The sequence below is a fragment of the Bufo gargarizans genome, chromosome 6, assembly GCF_014858855.1.
Source record: "Bufo gargarizans isolate SCDJY-AF-19 chromosome 6, ASM1485885v1, whole genome shotgun sequence".
In the NCBI taxonomy this organism is placed as follows: Eukaryota; Metazoa; Chordata; class Amphibia; order Anura; family Bufonidae; genus Bufo; species Bufo gargarizans.
In genome coordinates this window covers 341,580,177-341,599,729 of record NC_058085.1, presented here as the reverse complement: position 1 = coordinate 341,599,729, position 19,553 = coordinate 341,580,177, and the positions used below count along the sequence as shown (strand labels likewise).

Genomic DNA, 19,553 nt, shown 5'->3' with positions numbered 1-19,553 from the left:
CCTGCTGCAGACTGAGCACGGGGGGGGGGGGGAGGCTTCTTCTGCAGCCAGTTGCTTTATAGCCAGATATAGGATTATGAATTGTAGGGGACAAACGACTGATCTGATTATTATTATTTTTTTCTACTGTATATTTGAGTTTTGAATGAACAATCAGTCAGCATATCAAAGAACTCCTGTAGTCTTATTTATTTATTTTTTAAGTATTTACTGTTCCTTTAATTCTTATAGTGCCGACTCCTTTTTATGATGTCGACGCCCGTCATTGTAGAATATCAATAAATTATTTAACAATACAAACTTTATTTTACAACTCTGGGTAGCTACTGCTCTTGTATTGTAATAAAATACTTCTTAAACAGATCTAAGCTATAGTGAATATTGCAAAAAATATTTTAAATATATATTATTCCCCTTAATCCTTAAAGAGGAAGCCCAAGAACATGTATGAATATAATATGCGTGTGATTGCTAGGGATCCAGAGTCCCTTGTATGAATGGAGCGGTATTGTGGACGTGTGACCAGCGGTCCAGTCACCTCTATTCGGCCACTAGCGATAGCAGAACGCTGTACTCTACAGTCTCATAGGTCATGACCACATACCGGCAGTACCATTCACACAAGGTACTCGGCGGCGGCGGCAACATTCTAACCCCCAGCAATCCTATTTAGGGATGAGAAAACTTGTGTTTTCAAGTTCGGCGTACAAGGTTCGGGTTATCTAAGAACTCCGTTATGGATTCCGCTACCACAGACCAAACTTAAAGTCCGTGGTAGCGGAATTCATAACGGAATTCTTAGATAGCCCGAACTTGAAAACACAAGTTTGCTCATCTCTACTCATCCTGCGGATAGATGATAAATGATGATTGACGGCCATCCTCTTTAAGGACATATAACAACTGTATTCACGCTATACTAAGTAGTGAAAAAAAAATTCTTTCATTTACGCTTTATCAATTAAATAGTAAAATTAATCTTAATTATTTTATTTAAAAATTGCCTAGAAAATATCAATATACACAGTTTTTTAATTTTGATTAAACAGACAATTGAATAATAAATGTAAATTCCACTTATCCAAATTATACCATTTTATTGAAAAAAGTTGTAGATCTGTATGACTTATTATAACAAAGCATAATGCCAAATTTTAAGGAGAAAGTAAGTCTTGGCTTCGTTTACAATGGTATGGCATTTACTACTTATAAAAACATTGTAAGGTTGAGACAAACAGTATTCCAAGAAGCCTTAGCTGAAAATGTATTGTTGTTTTTATAATATATATATATTTTTTTTTGCATTTTTTTTTTTTATTTGCTTCTTAATACTTTTAGACTTTTTTGGGTACGAAAACATTAGAAATTAGGTCTGAGAAAACATAGCGTCCCATATCCTTGACCCTGTCAGCGAACAATGAGATTAAAGGCATGTTCTGACTTTGGGATATGCCTGGCTGCTCTAGCATGAGCATTCCTTTTTCTTTTTTCTTTTTTTTTATAATGTCTTTTCTGTAATATTAAAGTGAGCGTGAAAATGAGTTAGAAAAAAAAAATTCTGGAGCATGAGAAGGCAAAACTCATAATTAGTCACATCTTTTGAGATTTTCGATGGTCTCCGACCATTTGAAAATTTGTGCTTTCTCCGGATTTTTTGATGTGCTGTAAATTGCACTCCTCCCCGCTTGTATTTTGCAACAAAATGCTAGATGAAAGACCCCAAACCCCCCCCCCCCATTAATTTTCTTTTCTTTAGATGTAAGGCTATAAACTTTCCCATCAGATTCATGTTTTAAATTGAAACGCATAAAAAACAAACCTAAATTATAGCCAACGTTTTTTTTTTTTTTTTTACGCTGAGCCAAAATAAGAAAAATATATATATATATAATTCCACATTTTCCGTTTCTTTTCTTCACATTTGGCAATACAAATTTTAATCCAGATTTTACATCCCGCATAGTGAACCGCTAGTATAAGTTGGCATGTTGTGATTTATTTTTATTTTTTTATACCTTGCTCCTGCAAGTGAGTTGCAAGTATAAAGGCCTTTTTGGTACACACAGTAGATATCTGCATACTGACCAAACATCTGCTTCTTGATAACCTCACGTTAACAAGGGCTAATGGATTTTCTTAGCTATGCCTATAAAGGCCAGTGGCTCGTGTTGCAGCAGCTTTAGCTATAGGAACCAGAGTTTCCATCTTCCATGCTTTTTCGATTCTGTTTTGGATTTTTGCTTGGGAGTCGATGTGTAACTCTCTGCAGAATAAGGCAAAGGTGCAACCTGAGTTTCTTCAATGGGATGGAGTTTCTTCAAAACTGGTTGTAGTTTGTCTTCTTGCTGCTTAAAATCCAGTTCCACACTGAAAAAAAGTTGAAGGGATATAACCGTAAATTAATTTGAAATAAAAAAATAATAATAAAAAAATTATATATTTAATTGATTGAGTAAATATAAAATGATTCAAAGATAAGGAAGGATTCATCTGGAAAAGGTAAACTTGTTCTTTAGTGGATTTGTTCACTTGAAGTCCAAAAGGTTAAACTCTAGACTCTGACCTGTTTTCCATCTGTCTAGTATTTTTTTGGGGAAGACAAAACTTGCAGGGTTTATTGGCCCCCCCTAAAGGGATTGTCCGGGTTCAGAGCTGAACCTGGACATAACTCCTTCTACACCCATTCAGCCTCTGAGTGTAGCATGCTTCCCTGTACTCCATCGTGCAGGGCAAGGACTTTTTGTTTACATTGACACACTGCCGGGGGGAGGCTTCCATCTTGCAGTGTTCCCGGTGACATCACCCGCACTGATGGGCGGGCTTTAGTGCTGCCCTAGGCTGTTTTACAGGCTAGGGCAGTGCTAAAGACCGCCCATTAGTGCCGGTGATGTCACCGGGCTCACTGCTCGGCAGAAACCTCCGCCTAGCATGCCCATCAGAAGCCCAGTTAATCACCGGATCTGAAGTAAAAGCCCTTGCCCTGCGCTATGATTAGGTGAAGAAGGGGTTATATCCGGGTTCAGCTCTGAAGCCAGACAACCCCTATAAAGGGGTTTTCTCACATCAGCAAATGGCATTTATCATGTAGAGAAAGTGAATACAAGGCACTTACTGATGATTTATGATGGTCCATATTGCCTCCTTTGCTGGCTGGATTCATTTTCCCATCGCATTATACAATGCTCCAGGGGTTACGAACACCCAGCAATCCATCAGCCGCGGCCGTGTTTGCACACTATAGGAAAAGGCACCAGCCTCTCTGGCCGCGACCATGGGAGCGTGCATAGGTGCTTTTTTGTATAGTGTACAAGGACGACCATCGCTGCTGCATTACAGGGTAGTCGTAACCATGGAAACCAGCAGTGTATAATGTGATGGAAAAATGAATCCACCAGCAAAGGAGACAATATAGACCATTAGTAAGTGCCTTGTATTAACTTTGTTTACATGATAAATGCCATTTACTGAAGTGAGAAAACCCCTTTAAAGTGTAACTGCCATTTTATTCTTATTATTGTAATGTGTAGGGGCAGTGATACTGACCATTTTTGTGATATACTTTAATTACTGAAATCATAGGTTTCTAGCTGTAAAGTGGCCCATTTTGAGCCTTAGCAACGCTCCTCTGTCTTCTGTTTACATAACAGTGGAGACTTGCTCAACACTGACTGTTATGTAAACAGAAGACAGAGGAGCGTTGCTAAGGCTCAAAATGGGCTACTTTACAGCTATTTTTCTAATGGAAATGTATAATTTCAGTCATTAAAGTATATTACAAAAATGGTCAGCATCACTGCCCCTACACATTAGGCTACTTTCACACTAGCGTTCGGGTGTCCGCTTGTGAGCTCCGTTTGAAGGGGCTCACAAGCGGCCCCGAACGCTTCCGTCCAGCCCTAATGCATTCTGAGTGGACGCGGATCCGCTCAGAATGCATCAGTCTGGCAGCGTTCAGCCTCTGCTCCGCTCAGCAGGCGGACACCTGAACGCTGCTTGCCGTGCGGAGGCGTGCGGATCCGTCCAGACTTACAATGTAAGTCAATAGGGACGGATCCGTTTGAAGATGACACAATATGGCTCAATCTTCAAACGGATCCGTCCCCCATTGACTTTACTTTCTTTGAAAGTCTGGACAGATCCGTCTGAGGCTATTTTCACACTTAGAAATATTTTAACAATATAATGCAGACGGATCCGTACTGAACGGAGCCACCGTCTGCATTATATGAGCGGATCCGTCTCAGACGGATCCGCTCTGAACGCAAGTGTGAAAGTAGCCTTACAAAAATAGAATGGCAGTTATACTTTAAGGAGACTAACTATGTTTAGCGACTTAATGGCAGTGCCCCCCCCCCCCCCCCCCCCCCCCAAAAAAAAAACAAAACACTCTTGCTAGTGCCAATTTTTGGAAATGGCTCCGTATAAGTCAAAGTCTGACATTCTAAAAAGCCTTGGAACATGACCAGGGAAAATAGCCAAATACCCATCTGTAGAAAGGTGTTTCAGGGTATTTGCTCCTCATCAGTACGGAATTGGATTCAGAATCCACAGGATAGGAGGTAAGTGTCTGATCAACAGGGTCTGACTACTGAGGGCCAGTGTTCACTTGTTTAAATGGTCTCTATGGAGATGTGTTCATCTATCTCCGGCAATTCCATAGAATTGAATGAAGCGACTGCATGCCTGCGTATCTGCTACTCCATTCAAACAGGGGAATTCTAGTGATCGTCGGGGACCTCAGTGGCTGATCCCCCAGAGCAGACACCCCCTAGCCTGTGGATAGGGGATAAGTTGTAATGGGACAACCCCTTTAATAGAGTAATATTGAACATCTTTTGGCACAGACATAAGTTTTTATTTTTATTTTCTTTCTGTGCAATTTTGGAAAGCATATGAAGTCTTGCTCAACATGCACATTTTCTGTGACATTTAATACACCGTAATTGCCGCACGTATTATTGATCTTTCTCTTACATGTAAGATCAGAAGCCTGGCACTCTGCCTGCCAACGCTAAACGTTCAGATAAAAGACAAAGCTTGAAAGGTAATCACCAGCCATATTTAAAGGTTTTAGTCAAACATATTTGGATGCATATGGTACAAATGACATAAAACAAAATATCTTCTATGGTTTCTACTCTTTAAATCTGACCTACATTCTCCACGCAGTCAACTCTATCTCATTTCATCTTAATGAACTTTTGAGATGGCTGCTGAGTCTGTGTCCAACCTGATTTGTGTTTACCAGTAACATTGAACAGAGGTGATTAATTCAAGGGGATTTGTGGGACCTTTATACTAAAGACCTATCCTTAGGATAGGTAGGTCATCCTGGCACCTCCACAGCAGGCTGTACACCAGAACCAGGCACGGCTCTGTACATTGTGTAATGGCCATACCTGACTGCCATAGCTCAGTCTCCTACAAGTAAATGAGCAGAGAGCTGCAGAAACCAGGTACGGCCACGACACAAAGGATCTGTGCCTGCTCCCAGTGCTTTACAGTCAGCTGCTTAGTGGGAGTGCTGGGAGTCGGACCCCGATTTATCTTATTTTGATGACCTATCCAATAGGTCTTGAATATCAAAGTCCTGGAGAACCCCTTTAAGGAGATAATAAAACTGAATTGGGGGCAATGTCTACACTATAAACTAGAAACCCCCTTTGCACACACCCCATTTGTTAGACTTGCTCCCCAATGACGTCATGATCACAGGATTTCCCTCTGCTCGGACTTTTAAAGGGAACTTGTCACCAGGATTTTGTGTATAGAGCTGAGGACATGGGTTGCTAGATGGCCGCTAGCACATCCGCAATACCCAGTCCCTGTTTTGCACATCCGCAAAATGATTTGATACATATGCAAATTAACCTGAGATGTGTCCTGTCCCGACTCATCTTACATGCAGGACTCATCTCAGGTTAATTTGCATATGTATCAAATTGTTTTTTTTTACATAATAAAAGCACACAGAGCTATGGGGACTGGATATTGCGGATGTGCTAGCGGCCATCTAGCAACCCATGTCCTCAGCGCTATACACAAAATCCCGGTGACAGGTTCCCTTTAACGATCAGTTGTAGTTCACTAAGTAACTTGAGTGCAAGTCCCGCAGCGCCACCACAGGACAAATTGAGCAGTACACTGTCCTCATTGAAATTAAAGGGAGTCTGTCACCACATTTTAGCATGTTAGACCGTTAAAATAGGGTTATGTGATCTACCCAGAACATAAAAACTGTACCTTTGTGGTAGAAAACGGACTTTTCTTTTTGCCGAAAATGAACTTATAAGATTATGTTCTGAGCCCTCTCAAGTGCCCAGGGCGGTCTCTCAATCCTCGGAGCCCCAGGCAGGCACCTCCTAAACGTCTCATAACCCCGCCCTCCGTGCGCCTCTGCCCGCCCGTTTACTCCCCTCCCCTGTCCTTTTCCACTGCCGCTGTGCGGTCCAAATCGTAGCAGGCGCATGCGCAGTAGGTAATGCGATGCCCTGCCAGGAGCGGGCATCGCATTGCGCATGCGCTCGCTTCGATTTGGACCGCACAGCGGCAGTGGAAAAGGACAGGGGAGGGGAGTAAACGGGCGGGCAGAGGCGCACGGAGGGCGGGGTTATGAGACGTTTAGGAGGTGCCTGCCTGGGGCTCCGAGGATTGAGAGACCGCCCTGGGCACTTGAGAGGGCTCAGAAGATAATCTTATAAATTCATTTTCAGCAAAAAGAAAAGTCTGTTTTCTACCACAAAGGTACCGTTTTTATGTTCTGGGTAGATCACATAACCCTATTTTAACGGTCTAACATGCTAAAATGTGGTGACAGACTCCCTTTAATGAACTCTCTTGGCAAGGCCTGGCATGACAGAATTATTGTGTTGCAGATTTCACTACAAATGTCCCACAAAGTTCACCCCAATGCATTAAAATCTCCACCATTTCCACTACATAATGAGCTTGCTTTAAAAATCCGTAGACTGCCCGTTTTTTCTCATGGTATTGTTCCGGTACGTGTGGATGGTGTTTTTTAAACCACATTTACTGTATTGTAACCTGTGGTGGATTTGTGGTGTGTAATTCACAGGAAATAGAAGTCAGAACGTTGTCTACGTAATGCACAGACATGTCGGGTCCCCCAAATCGAGGAACCCATTTTGTAGCCGCTAGGCTGTAGAGGAGGGTCATAAATGGGGAAACCTGCGACCTGTTACTTCTGAATGCTTTCTAATGATATTGGAAATGGGTTCCTAAAATCGGGCAACCTCATTAAGTGAATTAAACCCTTTATAAAGTTCATTTACCAGGATACCTGACCAACATTGGTCTGCTGTCACTGGTACCAGCGCAAATGTGGAAATAGAGTAAATAACACAGTGCATATTTAAAGGTTAAAAAGTGGAGATTGAGAGAGATTTTGATGTCCTGCACGGACAAGGTTATGTGCACCGCTGCACCTAATGACTGGCGTCAGTGCTCAAGCGGTGAACACGACCACGTCCATGTACTTAGTTTACAGGCGGATTGGAAGTCAGGCGAGGACGGTACCAGAGCCTAAATGGCAGGGGGTAGGTAAGTGTAGCTCTCTTCACTGATATCACTTGTGAGCGAAGGGACAGTCAAAAAACTAAAAATCAACCTCTTCAAACACAAAAAAAACCAGATAAATGATTATGTATGGGTATTGAATCCAGCCCAGTACAAAAATCTGTATACGTTTCTTTTTTAAAGGCCATCTGTCAGCAGATTTGTACCTATGACACTGGCTGACCTGTTACATGTGCGCTCGGCAGCTGAAGCCATCTGTGTTGGTCCCATGTTCATATGTGTCCGCATTGCTGAGAAAAATGATGTTTTAGTATATGCAAATGAGCCTCTAGGAGCAATGGGGGCGTTACCATTACACCTAGAGGCTTTGCTCTCTCTGCAACTGCCGCACCCTCTGCACTTTAATTGACAGGGCTAGGAATGATGATGTTTACACTGCCCGGTCCTGTCAGTGCAGAGGACGCAGCAGTTGCAGAGAGAGCCGAGCCTCTAGGTGTAATGAAAACGCCCCCGTTGCTCCTAGAGTCTCATCTGCATATATTAAAACTATTATATGCAGATGAGACTCTAGGAGCAACGGGCACATAAGAACATGCGGGCACATAAGAACATGGGACCAACACAGATGCCTTCAGCTGCCAAGCGCACATGTAACAGGTCAGCCAGTGTCATTGGTAAAAAACTGCTGACGGATGCTTTAAAGAGGTTGATTAAAAAATTTTTTATGTTGTTCTCAGTGAATAGAGCTACACTTGCCTACCCTCTGCCATTCGTATATTTCTGAATGTTCAATTTTCCCTTTAATAATCTGAGGCGTCTGAAGTCGCATGAACTGATCTCTGGCCAGAGACTGAATAAAGCAGCTCACTCTGCTTCGTACACAGCATGAACTCGCAGCATAATCTAAAACCGTTTGTAGTAGCGATCTGCTCTGGCTAATGGAGGGGTCCTGAGCGCACATGGACGGGGATGGTTATACGGAAACAACCTCCTTAATGATTTAAAGTCAGAAGATTTGTACTTGTCTCAAGATTGGGGTCAGTATTAGTAGTCAGAATTATCCAGACCTTACATCTATTAGCTGGATATGTGACATTGTGTCTTTATCTTCTGCTGTAAACTCCTTACAAAGGAGAGAAAAGCTCTGACGTGGCAGTCAGATGGATTCCCTGGGCCCGATACTGCAATTATATTTCTATTAGATTGGTAATAAATTCGCTCTGTTTGTTTGTTGCACATTTATTCTAATTAACAGACTTGATAACATAAAAAAATCTAGCGTTTTTAAGTAGCTGTGCCAGAAATATGTTAATGTATATGCTTTTCTTTTCAATCAGCTGTTACATAACAGATGGGGCTTTACTTGTTGGCAGTCAGGCTGCGCCACATATTTAAATCTCAGGGCACATGATTGTGTCTGATGACAGTAATCTGAAATCCCTACTTGTATGGATACATCCCCTCTCAGAATAATCCATGTTTCTTCATTTCCTTTTCAAAAGCCAAATACCGGATGACATGATGTTCTTTGTAATTCGAGGTAATAGGTCTCGCCGCATTTCTGCTTGGCTTTCACTTCGTGCCATCATTTTGTGATGCTTGGTTTGCATGGGGTGCATTACTGATGTCATATTTAGGGCCTATACATTTAAAGGGCATCTGTCGGCAGATTTGTCCCTTTGACACTGGCTGACCTGTTACATGTGCACTTGGCAGCTGAAGGCATCTGTGTTGGTCCCATGTTCATATGTGCCCGCATTGCTGAGAAAATTGACGTTTTTAGATATGCAAATTAGCCTCTAGGAGCAATGGGCTCGCTCTCTCTGCAATATCAGTGCCCCCCATTGCTCCTAGAGGCTAATTTGCATATATAAAAACATAATTTTTCTTAGCAGTGTGGACACATATGAACATGGGACCAGCACAGATGCCTTACAAAAGCCCTTTAAGGAATTAAGTAGATAGCAATTCCTTAAAGAGGACCTGTAATCTATCCTGACCTGTCTGTTTTAGCAACTGCTTGCATTCCCCATGTAATAATAACTCTAGAAAATCTTTTGACTCTGTGTAGAGCCATTCCTCTATTATTCCTCCTAGACGTTATGAATGAATGGCCTGCAGTTTGGTAATACCCATCTGGACCTTTATTGCAGACTCCTGGTAATTAATAACTTCTAGAAGGAATAATAAAGGAATGGTACAACATAGAATCATAAGATAAGATGATCCAGAATTGTTATTACAAGGCGGATGCTATTAGTTGCTAAATAGGCACGTCAGCAGAATTTACATGTCCTCTTTAAAGGCTATGGACGCCTCTTCACTGATTATTATTTTTTTTTTCTTTATTTCTTTATTTTTCATTTGCTTCCTAAACTTTTTAAATAGTCTTCATTAAAATGTTTCTACCATTTGTCTTTACATTGTGTGTGCAAGTCCTTCGCCCACCTGCTGGCGTTGCTAAAACTGGCATAAGTTTCTAATGGCTCTCTTTGCTCTCCCCTTAAAGGGGTTCTCTGGGAATAATCAGTTTTTAGCAAATGCCTGCAGCCTCCCTCTCTAAACTGAAGACTCATACTTGCCTCCTCCCCATGGCTCCAGTCTTTCTGAACTGCCTCTGCTATGTCCATATTCCGGTCACAACAGAGTTGGCGTATGCCCATGCGGCGCTGGATGACACCACTGCGGGGACAGGAACATGGACACAGCGGAGCATCGGGGAGCAGGCAAGTAGTAATCTTCTGTTTAGACAGGGAGGCGGCTGGCACTTGCTAACAGTTGATTATTCCCAGAGAACCCCTTTAAGTGCAGGATAAAGTCTATCGTCCGTCGCTCTAGAGCCACACCTTTGGTGGTTCCTGCGGATCTTAGTTTACTTTTGCTGCAGTGGTGACGTGCTAGACATGCACATGATCACTGCAGCCAGTTATTCGGCAAAGTGGTCTTGTGCCATTTAAAAGCAAGTACTGCATCACTGCCGAGGATGCAGTACTTGGCCAGTGGCCAGAGCCTGGTTGGATCCCATTATAGTCAACCCGATCCAGTGCACTCCCGCAGGCTGTGAACCTATCCCTCCAAGGCTCAGACTCCCTGAGAATGAACCTGAGGGCAATATTTGTGCTGCACTGACTGATCAGGGGGACAAGGACGAGCAGCAATTTACTCTTGGCTTCTGCTTTACATATTTGAGCATGTACGCACTTTTTGTGTATTACATTTCTCTGAAAAGCATATTACCCAGGATTACAGTGCATGCCAAATAAATGAAATAATGACATTTTACCTGTAAATGATACATGCGCTGTTCCTACACGTGTCACAGTTTGCTGTATCTTGGCCAGTCCGATATGATAGCCTAAATAAAAGAGAAAAACATGAATGGAAGGAAACTGAAGAGTTATCACAAACAAGATGCAGGTTTACAAAGATGAGGCTCATTTTCATTATGAGCATTTGTTTAGACCCATGATAACATGATGTCATAATATGCATTAATTTAGCAGCTAGTAAAAAATAAAGCACAAATTGCACCAAATATAGCATGAAAAGGCTGTCTGCAATGTGCAAGTGTTCTGCACCTTTAGATGAAAGAAGAGATGGACTTGCACGGACTTAAGCAGCATTAAAACATTTCAGGGGTATTCCTGTCTTTTAAAGTGATTGCATAAGATCTGAAATTGTACAGTATGTGAGCGGCCTTGTCCTGGGCCTTGCACAGCAGGTGGCCCGGAAGCACAGTGCAGGGGAATCCATTATTCCAGGCCTGCTGCCCTTTGATCCTTATGATTGTTAGGAGGTAGAATACTCCTTTCAATGTGATGGCCACATTTCCCAGACTGGCTGTGGCTCATGTGAGCTGAACTTCCAGTATCATAGTGATCTGTGATGCTGTGTGATCTGGAGAGGGCTGTGCACAGGAGATGCCCTCGCAATCTGACAGATTTGGAGTGGGCAAATCTTGCCAAGTCAGAATGTGCCATGCATATGGACTCGTACCCAAAAAGACTGAGTGCTGTAATAAAATCAAAAGGTACTTCAACAAAGTATTGGTTTAAGGGTGTGCACACTTATGCAACCATATTATTTTATTTTAATATTTTTTCTTCCCTCTGCCTAAAAACTAAAAAAATTCAGTTTGTTTTTCAATTGAGTTGTACAGTTTATAGGTCACATTGAAGGTGGAAAAAGTTCTGAAATGATTTATCTTGGTCTTTTTTTTTTTTTTTTACATCAAAGTAACCTGACATTTTAACAGGGGTGTGTAGACTTTTTATATCCACTGTACATCTGTTTGATATAGGCGGCCAGCATCAGAGAATGGTATAATTGCTTGGAAGCTTGATTAAGGGTCAGTGCTGAGTGACCCATAGCGTAGCTACTAAATTCCCTATTCTACTACGGTACTTCCTTTTATTTCCTACTGAAGTGGAGGCGAGTTACACTTCTGAAGGCTTTTTATCCTTCAGACTACAAAGAAAGCGTCTTTGGAGTTGGGCCTATTCTTCCAAGTGATAACAGGGTAACGTGTGCTGCAAGACGATAATGTGGCAGATGGTAGATTAGGGATACATATCCATAATGTTCTGTTTACTGATGTCTACAAATGCCTCCAATATCACATTTATTTTCTAGATGTCTTTCTCTTCCACCATGTTCTTGCCTGGACATTTGCTGCCATTGGTTTTTGGATATTTTTGCTCTTCTGGTAATCAGGGCAGTTTACATGCTTTTGACATGAACAAATGACAAATTAAGTTATGAAATGAAAGGGATTTTCTTATCTTGGACATCGGTGGCGTATCGCCATGTCAGATAGGTGCGGGTACCAGAAGTGAGACACCCGCCTATCTCCAGAATGTATATCAAAAAACCACGGCACTCTATAATGAATTTATAAGTTGCTTGTTTTATTTCATTTCATATCTTTTTTTGTTTTTGTAAATCCATCCAAGAAAGTAGCCACTGGCCAACGTTTCGGTCTAATCTTAGACCTTGTTCACGGCCTTAGTCTGTGTAGTAGGGAGAATGGTGGATGGTCCAGAATGGGTTCCCCCGAAGTGAGGGGAGAGCAGGCGCACCTTCGTGGCCACCCTTCATTCATTACTATGGGACTGGCGAAAATAACCCTGGCTATCCCATAGAAGTGACTGGAGTGGTGGCCGTGCTTGCGCGGTGTGCTTTTCATTAAAATCTATGGCAATTCCAAAAATAGCTGAGAGCGCCCGCTCAGCTATTTTCGGAATTCCCATAGAAATTAATGGAGAGCATGCTGTGCATGCGCAGTGTGCTCTCCTTCACTCTTGGGCTTTTGTTCTGGAGATAGGTGCAGTTCCCACCTCCGAGACACACACCTGTCCTAGGGATATGCCTTCAAAGTATGAGATAAAATAACCCCTTTAACGGTAATGCAACACTGCTACCGCCACTGCCATTGAGGCGCTCCATTAATGGGCACTCATCACCTGTCCCCTCTGATTTTTATTTTTATTTTTTTTCTTGTCATGCAAACCTTGCTGACCATCACACTGCTGCCCCCATCACTTGTAGAGCACTTTCAAAATGATTATGAACTTCTTTAAAAAAAAAGAAAAATCCTACTAAACCCCAATACCCATGTAGTTCCTGAAATTAAGCCTGTGGCACATTGACACTTTGCTGTCCAGCATTTTACGCACAGACACTTACATGCAATTCTACAGTTGTACAAACCAAACAGAGAATTAGACTCAAAAATTAAAAGTTCTAGGTCTGCGAAGTCCACATGTAACATTTATGTCTGATTTCATGCACATATCGTCATAATCACCAGAACTGAGGAGACCACAAATCTGGTTTTATGTTGCTCTTGAAAGCAGACGACCTGACTATTGCAGATGCTCTCAGCCTTCATGGTACTTTTGTGACATATGGGAATAAAAAAGAAAATAAAAACCTTACATGTGCACCAAAGTCATCAAAGATGAGGCTAACGCATGAAAACAATGTAAAAAATGATAGTACGCACATTTTTTAATTGTCTACATCAGCAAGCGCCCTCACATATGCTGAAACAGAGGGCATGCAATATTTGGCTGTCTCTGCGCGTATGTTGCACGCCCTGAACAACAGCTTTGCTTCCAGGAACCTATATTTTTGAGGGGGCACTCAGCATTCGGGCTCTAAAAATACAGATTAATAATACAGGTGACCGCCTCTCTGCAACTTTGCATCAGAAAGTGATTTAATTGAAAACTGTTAGAAAATTCGAACTTTGTGACTAAGACCCTGAAGCAGAAATACATTAATCGCTCCTTCTAAGTGAGAATAGTTCTTGCTTTGATTGTAGCATATGACATAGCTAGAGAGGCGGTCAGTGTATGTTTGCTACATATCTGGTCTGGACAGGATAAGGCCTCCTGCACACGACCGTTGTGTGCATCCGTGGCCGTTGTGCCGTTTTCCGGGTTTTTTTCGCGGACCCATTAACTTTCAATGGGTCCGTGGAAAAATCGGAAAATGCACCGTTTGGTCAGCCGCATCCGTGATCCGTGTTTCCTGGCCGTGAAAAAAATAGGACCTGTCCTATTTTTTTTCACGGCCAACGGTACACTGACCCATTCAAGTCAATGGGTCCGTGAAAAATCACGGATGCACACAAGATTGTCATCCGTGTCCGTGATCTGTCTCCGTTTTTTCCTATCATTTCAATGGCAAACTTGACTTAGATTTTTTTTTTTTTCATTTTTCATGTCCGTGGATCCTCCAAAAAACAAGGAAGACCCACGGATGAAAAAACGGACACGGACCTACGGACCCCGTTTTTGCGGACCTTAAAAAAAAAAAAACTGTCGTGTGCATGAGGCCTAAGGGACAGTGTACGTCGTCTAAACTTTATTGATGTTGATGTGTGCGTCTGATGTTTGATGCCACAATCCAGCCACATTTGGTGCAGAAGAGTGACTCCCCATTCCTTACCAGAGATGAAGTATGCTCTTTGATTAATAAGGGGGTGATGACATGAACAAAAGTCCCTCTTGTCCCTGCACACTGCCAGCAAGTTGTCCTCTGGCTCTGCTCCTTCAGACAAGATGATGTGTTGCTGCAGGTCTTTGCAGCACGCACTTCAGCCATCTCTAGATTCCTGGCGCCAAAACAAGACCAAGGTTCTGTCACCAGCCAAGACCTGAAGACTGAAGCTAAAGCCAAGGACAATGGCAATGACATACAGCCATGTCCTTGTTCAGGAATTCTTTGCTCCCAGTAAGGATTATCTATTATATTCATCCTCTTTGCAGGTCTCTTAATATTGGCTATAGCAGTGTTTCTCAAACCTCCTAAAGGGCCCTTTACAGGGGCCAGAAATCCACCAGATAATTGCTAAAGAGCATTCAAAGAAATGCGGTGTAAAAGTGATGCCGATCACCTGATGAATAGAGCATTCATGCGGGCACAAAAATCCTTGTTTGCTGGCAGCAGATTGTGCTGTGTAATCATACTCTGCTGCTGGCAAACGAGTCTGTATGAGGACGAGCGATGGCAATAGAGATCATTCCTTCCCATACTGTGGAGGAGATCGCTGCATGTAAATACAGCGATTGCCGGGAAGGAACACTTCCTTCCCAACAATAGTCTGCTGCATCGTCCCATGTAAAGGGACCCTAAAGGGGTTGTGTCTCACTTCAGCAAATGGCATTTATCATGTAGAGAAAGTTAATACAAGGCACTTACTAATGTATTGTGATTGTCCATATTGCTTCCTTTGTGCTGGGTAGATTCATTTTTTAATCACTTTGTACACTTGTCATTTCCATGGTCACGACTACCCTGAAAATCCAGCAGTGATGGCTGTGCTTGCACGCTGTAGGAAAAAGCTCTGCCTTAGGCCTCATGCACACGACCGATGTGTGTTTTGCGGTCCGCATATTGTTGATCCGCAAAACACGGATGGCGTTCGCGTGCGTTCCGCAATTTGCGTAACGGCATGGACAGCCATTAATATTACTGTCCACAAAACGCGGACAAGAATAGGACAGGTTATATTTTTTTTTGCGGATCACGGAACGGAGCAACGAATGTGGACAGCACACTGAGTGCTGTCCGCATCTTTTGCGGCCCCGTTGAAGTGAATGGGTCCGCATCCAAGCCGCAAAAACTGCGGCTCGGATGTGGACCTAAACAATGGCCGTGTGCATGAGGCCTTATGAACACTCCCTTGATCCCATCCACCAGAGAGGGCAGTGCTTTTTCCTATAGTGTGGAAGTACGGCCACCACTGCTGGATTTCAGAGTGGTCATAACCCTTGGAAATAAGTGTATAATGTGATTGAAAAATGAATCTAGTCCGGAAAGGAGGCAATATGGACAATCACAATACATTAGTAACTGGCTCCTATTAACATTCTCTACATAAGGTATGGCATTTGCTGATGTGAGAGACAGCCCCTTTAAGCAGTGGCGTACATAGAGAAGTAAGGGCCCTATAGCAAGAATAAAAACCAGGCCCCCCACACAGGACAGAAGGGTTTCTACCTAAACTCTTTTCAATGATCCTTAGGCCATTTTTCCACTGCCTTATTTGCTAAAAGTTGTTCCTTTAGAGGGCAGAGTCCTGACCAAGTTTTCACCTTCCAGTAGAAGAGGAGATAACCCCAACTAAGACTGGGCCCCCTCTTGCCCTGGGCCCCATAGCAGTCACATGGTCTGCCACTATGGTAGTAACGCCCCTGCCTTTAAGCCAAGTTTCCCCTACTGAGATCAGCTACATCATGCTACTTCCTAGACCAGAGATCGGCAACCTCCGGCACTCCAGTTGTTCTGAAACTACAAGTCCCAGAATCCTTCTTTCACTTCTGTGGGAATCGCAAGAACAGCCAAGTAAGTGTGCATGCTGGGAGTTGTAGCTTGACAGCAGCTGGAGTGCCGAAGGTTGCTGATCCCTGTTCTTGACTATATTCATACACTGGAACACGAAAACCACAGCATGTGGACCATGGTCATCCATGGAAGTCAGCTGCCCCTTTGTGAGGTGCGGATCAAGAGCACAATGGTGCCAGTGGTTGTTGTGAGCACCTTAGAGCCATGCGACTGTAGGATTCTGGCAGCTCCGCAAAGGACTATTCCCAACTTAAACTTTTATGGCATATCTATAAGATATACCATAATGTCAGACACATGCCGGTGTTCTGCCACTTTTCTATACCCGGACAAAAGTCTATACCCGGAATTGATGTAGCTGCACCGGAAGTCACGTGGATGCGTTGGAATCAGCTGGAGGAGGGGGTGTGCGCGCTGCGCAAGCGCATTCGGCTAAAGTATAGCAATCTGGCACAACTCCCCTGCATTTTCCCAGCCCTCCATTTCTTTACTATCCATCTCTTTCTTTACTATCAATGGCGGCATAGTGAGTTTTAGCAAATGCCGAGAGCAGCGAGGCCGAGCCCAATGCTTGGCGAGCGAAGCAATTAATGTAGATTATGGGCTCGCGGCGTTCTGTCAGATTACTGTACTTTGCCTGAATGCGCTTGCGCAGCGCGTACACCCCCTCCTCCAGCTGATTGCAACGCGTCCACGTAACTTCCGGTGCAGCTACATCACTTCCGGGTATAGAAAAGTGGCAGGACACCGGCACAGATGGAATTGAGAGGTGTCCAGGTCTCTCTCCACTTCTATGGGAGCTATGTGTCATTCCTTTATTATTCCTGCTAGAAGTTTATAATGAGGGTCCAAAGGATGTTACCCCAGTTGGGGGGTTGTCCCTGCACAGTTTGACACTGGCAGCATTGATTAGATAGTGTCACACTGTGTAGAAACACCCCCTCCCCCTAACTGGTAACACCCATCTGGACCATCATTGCAAACCGCTAGCAATTCATTTGTAACTTCGAGTAGGAATAATAAAGGAATGACACATCATAGAGTCAAAGGAATAGATGCTCCAGAGTTAGTAGTCCATGGGGGATGCAGGTAGTTACTAAAACAGACATGTCAGGAGAGTGGACGGCTCCTCTTTAACCACCTCCGGACCGCCTAACGCACATGTGCGTTCCGGAGGTGGCAGCGCTGCGCACAGTCACGCATATACGCGTCATCTCGCGATACGCGAGATTTCCTGTGAACGCGCGCACACAGGCGCGCGCGCTCACAGGAACGGAAGGTAAGCGAGTGGATCTCCAGCATGCCAGCGGCGATCGTTCGCTGGCAGGCTGGAGATCCGAATTTTTTAACCCCTAACAGGTATATTAGACGCTGTTTTCATAACAGCGTCTAATATACCTCCTACCTGGTCCTCTGGTGGTCCCTTTTGTTAGGATCGACCACCAGAGGACTCAGGTAGGTCAGTACAGTCCCACCAAACACTACACTACACTACACCCCCCCCCCCGTCACTTATTAACCCCTTATAAACCCCTGATCACCCATGATCACCCCATATAAACTCCCTGATCACCCCCCTGTCATTGATCACCGCCCTGTCATTGATCACCCCCCTGTCAGGCTCCGTTCAGACGTCCGTATGATTTTTACGGATCCACGGATACATGGATCGGATCCGCAAAACGCATACGGACGTCTAAATGGAGCCTTACAGGGGGGTGATCAATGACAGGCGGGTGATCACCCATATACACTCCCTGATCACCCCCTGTCATTGATCACCCCCCTGTCACTGATCACCCCCCTGTAAGGCTCCATTCAGACGTCCGCATGATTTTTACGGATCCATGGATACATGGATCGGATCCGCAAAACACATGCGGACGTCTGAATGGAGCCTTACAGGGGGGTGATCACCCATATACACTCCCTGATCACCCCCTGTCATTGATCACCCCCCTGTAAGGCTCCATTCAGACGTCCGCATGTTTTTTGTGGATCCGATCAATGTATCCATGGATCCGTAAAAAATCATGCGGATGTCTGAATGGAGCCTGACAGGGGGGGTGATCCGTGACAGGGGGGTGATCACCCTGATTACCCTGATCACCCCCTGTCATTGATAACCCCCCTGTAAGGCTCCATTCAGACGTCCGCATGCGTTCTGTGGATCCGATCCATGTATCCATGGATCCGTAAAAAATCATGCGGATGTCTGAATGGAGCCTTACAGGGGGGGTGATCCGTGACAGGGGGGTGATCACCCTGATTACCCTGATCACCCCCTGTCATTGATAACCCCCCTGTAAGGCTCCATTCAGACGTCCGCATGTTTTTTGTGGATCCGATCCATGTATCCATGGATCCGTAAAAAATCATGCGGATGTCTGAATGGAGCCTTACAGGGGGGGTGATCCGTGACAGGGGGGTGATCACCCTGATTACCCTGATCACCCCCTGTCATTGATAACCCCCCTGTAAGGCTCCATTCAGACGTCCGCATGTTTTTTGTGGATCCGATCCATGTATCCATGGATCCGTAAAAAATCATGCGGATGTCTGAATGGAGCCTTACAGGGGGGGTGATCCGTGACAGGGGGGTGATCACCCTGATTACCCTGATCACCCCCTGTCATTGATAACCCCCCTGTAAGGCTCCATTCAGACGTCCGCATGTTTTTTGTGGATCCGATCCATGTATCCATGGATCCGTAAAAAATCATGCGGATGTCTGAATGGAGCCTTACAGGGGGGGTGATCCGTGACAGGGGGGTGATCACCCTGATTACCCTGATCACCCCCTGTCATTGATAACCCCCCTGTAAGGCTCCATTCAGACGTCCGCATGTTTTTTGTGGATCCGATCCATGTATCCATGGATCCGTAAAAAATCATGCGGATGTCTGAATGGAGCCTTACAGGGGGGGTGATCCGTGACAGGGGGGTGATCACCCTGATTACCCTGATCACCCCCTGTCATTGATAACCCCCCTGTAAGGCTCCATTCAGACGTCCGCATGTTTTTTGTGGATCCGATCCATGTATCCATGGATCCGTAAAAAATCATGCGGATGTCTGAATGGAGCCTTACAGGGGGGGTGATCCGTGACAGGGGGGTGATCACCCTGATTACCCTGATCACCCCCTGTCATTGATAACCCCCC

At 44.1% G+C, this 19,553-nt stretch overlaps 2 protein-coding genes across 2 annotated transcripts in view; one reads left to right on the top strand and one right to left on the bottom strand.

Annotated features, from left to right (window-relative positions):
• The window catches only part of DOCK1 (dedicator of cytokinesis 1), a 388,933-nt gene that overhangs the window by 163,702 nt on the left and 205,678 nt on the right, over nt 1-19,553 (top strand). The gene's annotated exons all lie outside the window — the stretch shown is intronic.
• Nucleotides 2,184-19,553, bottom strand: part of INSYN2A (inhibitory synaptic factor 2A) — a 29,644-nt gene continuing 12,274 nt past the window's right edge. The window contains exons 2-3 of the mRNA XM_044296111.1: nt 10,820-10,891; nt 2,184-2,367 (exon numbers count right to left, since the gene is read on the bottom strand). Coding sequence (XP_044152046.1) covers nt 2,184-2,367; nt 10,820-10,891 — 256 coding nt within the window. The remainder of the gene's footprint in view (nt 2,368-10,819; nt 10,892-19,553) is intronic.